Source organism: Myotis daubentonii, chromosome 3, assembly GCF_963259705.1.
Source record: "Myotis daubentonii chromosome 3, mMyoDau2.1, whole genome shotgun sequence".
In the NCBI taxonomy this organism is placed as follows: Eukaryota; Metazoa; Chordata; class Mammalia; order Chiroptera; family Vespertilionidae; genus Myotis; species Myotis daubentonii.
In genome coordinates, this window is record NC_081842.1 from 156,799,538 (window position 1) to 156,811,763 (window position 12,226).

A 12,226-nucleotide genomic window follows, 5' to 3' on the forward strand; every position below is an offset into this window, starting at 1 on the left:
AGGAGCCCTCGGGGGATGTCCATTTGCCAGTGGAGAGCAGGCCTAAGCTGCAGTCAGACATCCTTAGCGCTGCTGAGGAGGCGGGAGATGCTCCCACCACCACCGCTGTACTGGCAGCCATCAGCCTGGCTTGTGGCTGAGCAGAGCTCCCCCAGAGTGCACTGACCACCAGGGGGCAGCTCCTGCATTGAGTGTCTGCCCCCTGGTGGTCAGTGTGTGTCATAGTGACCAGTCATTCCCAGTCTTTCTGCTGTTAGGGTCAGTTTGCATATTACCCTTTTACTATATAGGATAGAGTCCTGGTGCATGGGTGGGGGCCGGCAGGTTTGCCCTTCAGGGTGGGGGTCCCCACTGGGGTGCCTGGCCAGCCTGGGTGATGGGCTGATGGCTGTTTTCAGGCTGGCCACACCACCTTTTGGGTGGGGGGTCCCCACTGGGGTGCCTGGCCAGTCTGGGTGAAGGGCTGAGGGCCGTTTTCAGGCTGGCCAAGCCTCCCCAGCGACAAAAGCTCCTAGCCTCTCCTTTTTTTCTTTTTTCCCCCCTGGGATTTATTTACCTTCTATAATTGAAACTTTGTAGCCTGGAGTGGAGCTCAGAGCCAGCCAGGGCTTGGCTTCCTCCATCGCCAGGGGGCAACCCAAGGCTCCATCTCAGTGGCCACGGCTGGCTGAAAGCAGGTATCTGGGGTTATTTACCTTCTATAATTGAAACTTTGTTGCTTTCGGAGCTTAGAGCAGGTGGTGGCAGGCGGGGAACCTTGGTTTCCTCCATCACTGGAGCAAGCAAGCCTCCTCTGCTCGTTCCAGCTCCGTGGCTGCCGGCCGCCATCTTTGTTGGCAGTTAATTTGCATATCTTGCTGATTAGCCAATGGGAGGCGTAGGGAAGGTATGGTCAATTACCATGTTTGTCTATTATTAGGTAAGATGATTCCACTTAATTGTATCTTCTTCCACCTCTTTCTTCAGTGCTTTATAATTTTCTGAGTGCATATCTTTTACATCCTTGGTTAAATTTATTCCTAGGTATTTTTTTTAATGCAATTGTAAATGGGATTGTTTTCTTAACACATTTTATGTGGGAAACGCATTTATACGTTTTACGTATTTATACGTTCTACCAGTGTAGTAGAGCGCGGGACACGTATTAATACGTTTTTTAGACTAGCGGTAGAATGCGGGTAAAGCATAAATAACGTGAACTAAAGTTATCGTAATTTTACTGAACGTTGCCATTTGCGCAAAAAATTAGCAAAAATGGCCCGCGCCACCTGTTAGCGCGTGATAAAAACTACCCGCAAACAATGTGTTAAGTTTCCCCTTGTAATAGTTCACTATTGGTGTATAAAAATGTAAATGATTTCTGGATATTTATTTTGTATTTTATATTTCACTGAATTCATTTATCAGTTCTAGTAGTTGTTTAGTGGAATCTTCAAGGAAGCTTAAGAATTTCTGATACTCTGCAGTACTGAGAAATAAGGATTCTGGTGATTTTTATTTCCTGTCTGATTTATAGAGTATACAAAGAGATGCTCAGTGAACTTTAGAAATAAATAAATACTACAATTGGAAACCTGAAATGGGCTAATTTAAATATACTAATATAGTGGAATCTCACACAAAATTATTAAATGGGTTGGGAGGCAGAGAAGCAGATTTCTAGTTCTGTATAATCTATAACACCATTCATTCATGTTCCATTCTTTGAGTAAATATATTTATTTTTAATCTTCCAAATGTGTAAAGCATGAATGAAGTTAGTCAACAAGCCACCAAAAGTGAAATAATTTAAAATGCCGCTGGGGAAGAGGGAGAAGTGATATTGAGATAACTTGTCATATTCTTAATGTATATAATTTCATTTCATTCTCACAAACAGCTCTGGGAAGTTTTATTTCATTTTGAAATGAGGAAACAGAATCTCAGCAAAGTTTGAGTGGCTTGCCCAGGGATACCAAGGATAGATAGGGCCTGAATTCAAACCCTTGTTTATAATCCTAACCATGACATCCATTGTATGAATTAAGTACAATGCTTAAGTACACTGGACATTTTTGTAAAATGATTTAAATTGTTCAGGAAATGAGTTAGGACTTGTTGGCATAGTGCAAATTATATATGGGATTTTTCCCTATATAAAAAATTTGAAATGCATTAATAATGAAATCATTCATATTCATTGACATCATTAGTATAGTCGTTAACGGGCTGTTCCACCAGAATAGGAAACATTGCCTGGCTCGTGGTTGAGCCTTGACCCATGAGTGGAGGTCATGGTTGGATTCTGGATGAGGGCACATGCTCGGGTGGTGGGCTCCATCCCCAGTGGGGGGCATGCAGGAGGCAGCCCATCAATGATTCTCTCTCATCACTGGTGTTTCTATCTCTCTCTCCCTTCCTCTTTGAAATCAACAAGACTATATATATGTGGATATAGATATATCTATATAGGTATATGTAGAAATATAAAAGAATAGGAAACATTTGTCCTAAATGCGTTGACATAACACATACTTTCCCCATGGATGAAGCAGCCTATTTTGCTTGATTAATCCTACTATCTCTTTAGAAAACCCCTTTGAAGATCAAGGTTGATAAGTTTGTGAAATATAAAAAAAGCAAATTTTCCCGAAACACAAAAAAAGTTTTTTTTTTTTTTTTAAGTAAAGTAAGTGTTAACTCCTCAAATGAAATAGATAACAAGAGGAGACAGGTGTAGGTAGTCAAGCAGCACCTTGGCTTTTTCACCACCTCTTCCAGGAAACCAAGAGGTAAGAGGCAACAGAAGCGGAACCATGAGAAGATCCCGTTTCCTCCAGGGAACCAGCGCCGCTTTGGCCCGCCAGCCGGCGGCTCCCCGCGGGCGGTTACCGCGCCCGCCGCGCCCTCTCGGCCTCAGGTCTCACCGGGGGAAAGCAGGCTGTGGACAGGTCGCCATAGGACACAATCGGGTCACGTGGAGGCACCTGTGGGGATGGGGTGACAGTGAGAACCCGGGTGCTTCTAGTTCCCACGCCTCGGCAGGGCTCTCCCTTTCCCTCCCCTCAATCTCTGCCGCCAACTCCGTCAGGAAAACTGGAACCTCCTGGTCACGCCGCCGCCAGGCCTTCGATCAGCTCCCGCAAGCGTCCGGCTTCCACTCCGCGGTCTCCTTGAGGTGCCTCTTGGGTCTCCGCGGCCAAGGACCCGCGCTTTCACAACCTCTCCTAAAGCCGCCTCCCGGGCACCGGAGGCAGGCTGGTCCAGTCTGCGCATGCGTCTCGCGGCTGCCGCCCCGCCCCTCACGCTCCGTCTCCGCCGCCCCGCCCCTCACGCTCCGCCCCGCCCCTCACGCTCCATGCCCCGCCCCTCACGCTCTGTCTCCGCCTCCCTGCTTTCGCGTCCCACCGGGCGTGGCGCTGAAACTGCCCGCGGAGGAGGCGCGCATGCGCACCGAGGGCGGAGCCGCTGTGCGAAGGACCGGAAACTTACAAAGTTCTGAGCTCCGCCCCTCGCGTCGCTGCCCCGCTGACTGGCCCCCGCGGACCCGCGACCCGCTACCGACCAATCTGCCCGGCACTCGCGTGCACCATGTCTGGTTCCTCCAGCGTCACCGCTATGAAGAAGGTGGTCCAACAGCTCCGGCTGGAGGCCGGGCTCAACCGCGTGAAGGTGAGTGGGGGCGGGCGGCCGAGGGGGAGGGGAAGGCGGACGTGGCGGTGGGATCGCCGCCGAGCTGGCCGGGGCGGGCGGACTGAGGGTGCGCGCCGGCCTCCGTGGGCGACCCGGGAGCTACGAACGTCAGAGACTTGGCGACGTGGGTCGGCGCTGGGGTTGGGGGCCAGGTTCGCGCGCCCTTCCGCCCTAGGGTTTCCCGAAGCGGGCCGGCGGCCGGGCTGAGCTGCGGCGTTCCGCATTCTGACCCCCCTTCTCCCCCCCCATCCTCCGCCCCGCGAGGTGACTCCGCGCTGGCCGGGCCCGCGGCTGCTCCTCCGCGCGGTCCGCACCCTTCCCGTCCCTCTGCCAGCCTCCGCCTCTCGTCGCCCCGCGGGGCTTTATCCGATGATTGAGAACAGACGTATTTTTTTGTTTTCGTGGCAGACCTTTCCAAACCCACTCCCTGTAGCAGAAGATTGTTACCTCCAGCTCCTCTCATCCACCGAGCTTGAGGACGCTTTCTTGCAGAACTTGAGCTATATGTTCGTTTTTGAAACGCCCCGGCGTGTAAGGTTACCTCTGGTGCCTGTATAACCAACCTCGCACCAAGCGTGCATTTCATGCCCGTTAGGCTCAGTGCGCGGAGGTCTGACCTTGGGGGTACCTCCAGGCCGCACACCGCCGGAAAGTGGTTAGGGTGGACCGGTCTTACTTGTTTTGGCATTTGGTTAGCATTGACCTTGTCTTTGGCTATTTTATTTTGGGGCGGGTGGCGGAGGGTGCGGTGGGGGGGGGGGGGAGCCTTTTGTATGTGTTGGTGTGCGATAACCTGACATTTAAATGCTATTCCAAGTTCCTCCAGATTTTTTTTAAATCCCAAGTGGATTGGCTTCTTTCTGGTACAGATCATCTTACGTGTGAAACGCGCCTTGTAATTAAAAGAAGAAACGAGAGTAGAATAGGAATCATTCACTTTGTCCAAAGAAGCAGCCATTTTCCAAGATGATTTGATTCTGAATTCATCAGGGTAGTCTTTACTGCCCCCCGCAATGTCTTGTGGATAAAGTGGTCTCCCATTTGCCCATTTCCTTCAGTAGAAATGTCAGGAACCTAACGTAGTTGTGTTCACCTCAGGAGGGAAGGGAAATTCCCGTTAGTGTTGGTGTGGGATTCCCCTCCCTGTCCTGTAAGTGCTGTGGACTCCATCGCTGTTTGGAATTCGTTTCTCTAATCTCCAGATTCTTAACCTTATCCAGTGGTATTTGTGGACAGTCAGGTGTGCCTTTATTATACAATGGAATGGCTCAGAAAAGAAAAAAAAAATGCTGCTTGCAAGTTGTAAGTGTTAAGTACGGGTCCTTAAGCCCCAGTCTCCAAGGAAAATGAGATGAAGTCCCCAGACTAAAGGACTCCGAGGGCTTCATTAGGAAGAGCTTGGCCCCTTCAGTAACTCCCCAGCATGATGCCTGCATCCTATACTTAATTCTTTAGGAGGCTTCTGGTCGGAACATCAAAGCCACCACAAGTGACTCGGGTTTAGAGTTCTCAATTTGTCTGATGGTAGGGCGCGGCAGAAGGAGGGTGCCATTCAAACCTTGAGACTTTAAATGAGTTTTTAGATGCACAATGTGGTCAGTTTGATTTCATTTTGTGCATCTTTTTTTATCCATGACTGTGCTAGATGCTTTCTTTTTACCAGTGATATTTTTAAGCTAGCACAAGTTTACTGTTTAAACCTTTGTTTGAATACAGTTGATAGAAATTGTCACAAGTGCTTGAGAAATTCTCCCCTATGTAGGGTGACCATACACTTGAATGCCAATCCAGGACACCTTTGGGGCACTAGTAATTATGCCAGGATTATAGGATTTCAGCCTCCTGGATGGTGATCATTACAGCGCCATAGGGGCTAGCAGCTTGTGAGGTTTTTCGAACTTTTGCCTGTTTTCCCCACTCCTTGGAATTCTCACTGATCAGTTCACACTGGTGGTCATTTGGCTGGATTTTGGGGCATTGAGTTGTTTAAATGTCACCTCCTCAGAGACACCTTCCTGTACATCACAGTCTAACAAACCATTCTTTTTTCTTTAGAGCACCTTATCTGTCTTTTTCTCTGAACTGTCAGCTCCATAACAGCAGGGACCTGGTTGCTTTTACATATTCTCAATGTCTAGAAGTATATTTGGCACATAGTGGTGCTTGAGAAGTTTGTGAAAGGGAGTTAAGTTGGAATTTACTACACCTTAGGCAGAAAATTAACAGATACTTTACTGTATTTTTGCTGCTAGTCAATGTGAATGAAATCAAGTTATAAGACTGTGAAAAATGGTAACACTTTAGCTCTATACCTACCTTTTTTTTTTTTTGGAGGGAGCAGAGTGGCCATTTATCATAGTAGTTGCTACCAGGTATTTTAAAAATACTACTTTACACAGTTGTTAAATAAACCTATGGAACTCATTACCCTGAACTGTTGTATAAGCCAAACATACACATAGATTCTGAGAGTGGAGTTTAGATTCAGCTTAGGATGATGGATCGTTTTATCAGGTTAATGTACTTTTATCAGGTACAGCAATAATCTGCAGGCTTTCTTGGTATAGAGAGCATCTGTGATGCTCTTTACTCCTTTCAAGGGCCAAATACCCCAGCTGGACTGACTACTGCACTCACCTTCCTTGAGGATACTTAAAACTGAGAATAAATGATTATTTTTCCCATCTTCCTAAACCTCAGTTCAAGACTTAGGATATTTTATTCATTTGGGGCATCTTTTAGTGATCCATATTCTATACCTGAACCCCATTCAGTTCATTGTTTTTGTATCCTGCATCACCTTACCAAATATACAAACTAGTGGCCCGGTGCACGAAATTCATGCACGTGGTGGTGGGGGGTCCCTCAGCCCGGCCTGCACCCTCTCCAATCCAGGACCCCTCTTGGGATGTTCGACTAAACTAGCAGTTGGACATCCCTCTTGAAATCCGGGGCTGCTGGCTCCTAACCTGCCTGCCTGATTGTCCCTAACCACTTGCCTGCCTGATCGCCCCTAACTGCCTCTGCTTGCTGGCTTGATCGCCCCCTAACTGCCCCCCTGTCGGCCTGGTTGCCCCCTAACTGCCCGCCTGGACGCTCCTTAATTGCCCCCTTGCTGGCCTGGTCGCCCCCTAACTGTCTGGAAAGAAGTCGGATGTTCGGAAGATGTCCAGTGGACCCTGTCTAATTAGCATATTATCCTTTTATTAGTATAACTAGAGGCCCAGTGCACGAAATTCATGCACGGGTAGGGTAGCTAGCGGCTGCCAGCAGCCAGCACCGCGTTGCTGACACCCACCATGTTTCACACTCTCTGGTGGTCAGCACATGTCTAACTCTTGGTCAGTCGAACTCCTGCCAGTAGGGACAATTTGCATTAGCCTTTTATTATATAGGATGTTTAAATGATACAGCTTATAAACAAAGTAAAGTGTAAAGCCATAGAACAGGGGTCCTCAAACTTTTTAAATAGGGGGCCAGTTCACTGTCCTCAGACTGTTAGAGGGCCGGACTATAGTTTAAAAAAAAACTATGAACAAATTCCTATGCACACGCACATATCTTATTTGAAGTAAAAAAACAAAACAGGAACAAATACAATATTTGTATTTGCATGTGGCCCGCGGGCCGTAGTTTGAGGACCCCTGCCATAGAAGTTCTTTAAGTCCTATTTGGGTGGCATTGTATACACATGAAAATTATTAAATCACACTTAAGGTGCTAGCTAGTTTGGCTCAGTGGATAGAGCATTGGCCTGTGGACTGAAGGGTTCTGGGTTTGATTATGGTCGGGGGCATGTACCTCTGTTGAAGGCTTGATCCCCAGCCTGGATGGGGCACATGCGGAAGGTAACCAGTTGATATTTCTCTCTCACATCCATGTTTCTATCTCTCCCCCTCCTTTCCACTTTCTCTAAAAATCAATGGATATATAGCCTCGGGTGAGGATTAACAACAACAATAAAATCACATTTAAGGCAAATACAGTTTCTTACAGGCAGGCTGCTCAGTGAAGTTGTTAAAATTAACTGAAGTTTGCTATCAGCTTTTAGTTCCCTGATACTGAGCAGAAAGCTGTCACTGTCCAGTTTTGTAACATTAAACAGCTGATGATGCATGATACCAAAACAGTGAATTGAATGGTTTAGATTTAGAACTTCATGTTCATTCACAGTGGTAGCATTTTTCAGTATTGCTTTCAAGGTGAAGTAATAGTTTGCTAGAATTTTAATGCTTTTTGCTTAAACTCTTATCACGTGTACTGCTTTGGGTACTGCTTTTTAATAAAAAGTAAGATGCTGCTTCCCTTCAAGGTTGCACTTGAGCAACCTGCTTATTAATAAACTAGCAAGATGTGCTGTACTTTACAGATAAATGGAATTTGAGTTAAGAGAAATGTTTATTGCAGGTATTTTGAAAGATTTGAGAAAACTTTTTCTGAAAACATTCTTAATCACCTCCCATTCCCTCCCACTTTGTTTTGTATAGGTTTCCCAGGCAGCGGCAGATTTGAAACAATTCTGTCTGCAGAATGCTCAACATGACCCCCTGTTAACTGGAGTATCTTCAAGTACCAATCCCTTCAGACCCCAGAAAGTTTGTTCCTTTTTGTAGTAAAATGAATTTTGAAGGTAAGTTTCCTTACAGTAAAACAATAAAACTGCATGAAGCTGGAATAACCAGTTGTCTTTTTATTTGCTTCTATGCACTTTTGTTTGGCACTGCAAGTTTCCAGTCTTGTTTTGTGAGGAAAGTGAAGGTTGATGGAATTTACTGATTTAGTAGTCCATGAAGACTAATTGTTTCTATCTTACCATAAAGAGGGTTAAATAGATGATTTAATAATCATACAAGAGGATATAGGAGAGTTACTAGAAAATCACAGTGACAAGCTGTGTTACTTTTTATAGCATTGGCCCTAATGGTGTATTTTGAGGGCCCTAAACACTAGTCTAATTTTTGTGTACGTAGCAAATAGTTTTTAAACTTTATAGAATGTTTATGGGGATGACTTTTAAAGTACTACCAATTGATTTGGACTGATTCTGATGCTTTTACTCTAACAGAATTCACTTATAGGGCAATATAGAAAAGAATTGGGAGCTGTGAATGCAAGAGAAAATGAGACAGTTGAATAAGCTAACTTCTAAATTTTAATCTGTGTCTTCCAGATCAAATGTCAATGTGTGCAAAACCATATTAGTCCAAAAGAGATGTACCAGAATATGCTGTGGTTACATTTTAAGTGTAACCCAAGGGTGCTACCTTTTATAAAGCCATAGTGCTTTAGTCAGGGTGTATACTCACTAGTATTGACCTATGAGGAGCAACCTTAAACTAATAGTGCTTTAAAAAAACCCAAAACACTCTGTATGGCACACACCCTTTATAAACAGTCTAACTCCTCAAAGTCCAGGAAGCTGCTTCCCAAAATACCATGTTACATAGTTGTGCCCTCCCTAATTACGCTTTGTAGATTTGGGAGTACCCAGGAAGTCTGTATAAGTACAGCATGTTTCCAGTAAATACAGTGATTGGTTAAGATTTTTGGAAACATGGGCAGGGGGTGGGAGGGGGGGGGTTGGAAGCACCTTTGAGTGATAGGTTTTCCATATGGAAGTCTTTTCAACAGTCTAACTCCTATTAAGCTGTAGTTCCTTGCTTATGGCAATATTAATTCTTCATGGCAGTTTTTGCAATTACATATTTTTATGGTTAAAGATCCTTTTTAAACTTATGTTCCTATTCACTTAAAAAATGGTTTATTTTCATTTGATATAAAGTACTGTTAAGTAGCCTGGCTCTTAACTGGCAGTTAATAATCTACATTTCACAGGAGTCTACAGATAAAGTGTTTAAATATGGCTGGGATAATAATCCAGGTTTCAAAGTAAAATAATGGTTATTAATCCTGGCAGTATAATGAAACAGCTTTGTGGATATGATGATTGAAACATTTTTGGCTAGGAAAAAATATGATGTAAAAAAATTTTAGATTTGATATACCTATAAATCACTTTGTTAAAATGCAAATTCTATTTTAGTGGGTCTGAAGTGAGGTCCTACAACCTGTGTTTCTTACAAGTTTCTGGGTTATACTACTGCCAGTGGTCTTGGGCCCACAGTGAGTGACATGAGTGCAGAGAATTTACAGTTGAAACGTTATACTCATAGCATTTAAAAATATATGGTTTTTATCAACAGCAGCATAGCTAACTTATCAATAGCTGGTCTAAGGAAAATACAAAGTACCATGGTCAGTATACCTAGAAATAACAATTGTTAGATATTTCCTTTTAAGAGAAAAAAAAAATTCTTAAGGATGAGGATCAGCCCTGCGTAGAGGTAGTTCAGTTGGTTAGAGCAGTGGTCGCTAACCTTTTGGACCTCACAGACCACCAGTGGTCCACTGACCACTGATGGGCGAACGCTGGGTTAGAGCATCGTCCCAATACACCAAAGGTTGTGGGTTCAGTCCTCAGCCAGAGCATACACAAGAATCAAAAATGAATGTATAAATAAATGGGACAAATTAGTGTTTCTCTTCCCCCTTCCTCTCCCAAATCAATCAATAAAAAATAAATAAAATGAGGATTATGGTATGTAGTTTGTTTAAAAACATTTATGAATTTTATTTCATTAAATATTTGTGAGATGTTCAATGGTTGTATTGTAACTGAATTATACTTCATTGAATATTGAAGTTTCCAAATTTGAAGTTACACTGAAGGGAATATGTTGGTATCTATATATTTATATATACTTTACCTATTTAAGGTACATTTCTAGAAGTAAAATTATTCAATAAGGAATGACATTTAAATTTTATTAACACTAGTCTTTTTATTAAACTTCGTTATTTCACCTGGAACTTGATGCTGAGCCCTTGCCAGCCTATTTGCTATTTTCTGCCTATCTTGTTTTTATAATTGGCACTGAATCAAATGTTAAGTTGAACACTTGTTTTTCCACCATTGATTGTTTATGCCTCTTGAACATTTTCGTTATGGAATATATCAAATTTTCAAGTACAAAGATGAACTTGTATCTATCCTGAATTAGTTTAGCTTGTTAGTTTTAAAATGATACACTTTTCCTACCTTTCCACATAGATAACATGTGGTATGCCCATGTTTTTATTTTTACTACATATATTTGTTGGTTTATCTCCATATAAATTGTTTAGTCATTTAATTGGCCGTCTAGTATTTCATTGTGTATGAACCTTAGTTTATCTAGTCCTGTTGAGTTGTTTAAGCTATTTCCGGTTCTTTGCTGTTAAAATATCACTATAAACAGTATCCATGTACATGTTTCTCTTTGTATATAGGTTTAGTTGGGTAAAGAGTGAAGTGTGGTTGCACTTTCTACCTTAGTAGATATTACCAAACTGCTCTCCCCAATACTATTGTTCATTGTAAATTAAGACAGAGTGTATTTTAGCAATGATCTTAGCAAGTTAATTTTTAAGTCTTATTGTAAACTGTAAATGATATATACTTCAGAGTGGTTTTGAAAATTAAGAGGTGGTTACATTTTACACCATAGTCATTTCCTACCGTTTTTCTCCAGAAACCCTGTGATGTGTCTGGTTTTGTTTTTAAAACTAGATTTAGTTTAATTGAAAGTACTTTATAGACTAACATTCAGATGAATGCTGTAAAAATACAAAATGCAGTGCTATTGTTAATCCATTGATTATTTGATATTTTACTCTAACTCACTTTTTTTCTTCTCATTTCAGGTGTTCTAAACCACTTTTCTTGAACCGGCAAATATTCAAAGAGAGCTAATTCTGAAGCCTGTACAAAAGGCTTACCCTATAACATGTGCCATACTCTACAAACTTCTGCTTTTGTCAGTCCTTAACATCTACCTCTCTGAATTTTCATGAATTTCTATTTCACAAGAATGATTATTTTATATACACTGGCAGCAGCATACAAATAAAATACTTAGTATAAAAAGTATTTTTGCCTAATTATTGGTAGTACACTATGTATTAGTTTGTTTTGAACACCTAAATTAAATGGCAATTTTCCCAGTCATTATGGGCTGCTTTTAGCGTTTGTTCCACCAACTCTTCTCATATAACTTTATGCCATACATTTGCAAAACTGCTAGAAAAGCAAAGGTAAGTTGCACACTGCTTTTAAGAGTCAGGAGAAAGTTGCTCATAATAGTTTCTACTCATATGAGTTATTTACAGGGCTAACTTTGTTTTAATAAATATTTCTAATAAACTCCTTTGTGGGTTTATTACCACTACACCTAAGTTATTTACTTTATCTCCTATCTCCTAATAAGGATAGTAAAGACTGGATGTAAGAATTCCATTAGAAGATATAAGAAAAACTTCAGAGCTTGAGACAATTCCTGAATGGAATATTACAGTAGAGAGTAATGATGTATAACGTAAGAAAAAAGGAACCAAAGATTGGCTTCAATAATTTGCAACTTTGCTTTAAGTCCTTGGTAAACCATTTTGCTTAAAAATTTTTATCCTTCGGAAAGGCTTAAGGAAATGTTAAAACATCCCAGACATGTGGTCTCCA

At 42.6% G+C, this 12,226-nt stretch overlaps 1 protein-coding gene across 1 annotated transcript; it reads left to right on the forward strand.

The window, feature by feature from the left end:
• The first annotated feature begins 3,442 nt into the window (after positions 1–3,442).
• Positions 3,443–11,719, forward strand: GNG5 (G protein subunit gamma 5). The gene is made up of 3 exons (XM_059689041.1): positions 3,443–3,651; positions 8,160–8,302; positions 11,416–11,719. The coding sequence occupies exons 1-2, from the start codon at positions 3,571–3,573 to the stop codon at positions 8,283–8,285; spliced, it is 207 nt and encodes a 68-aa protein (XP_059545024.1). The 5' UTR covers positions 3,443–3,570; the 3' UTR covers positions 8,286–8,302; positions 11,416–11,719.
• Positions 11,720–12,226: the final 507 nt, after the last annotated feature.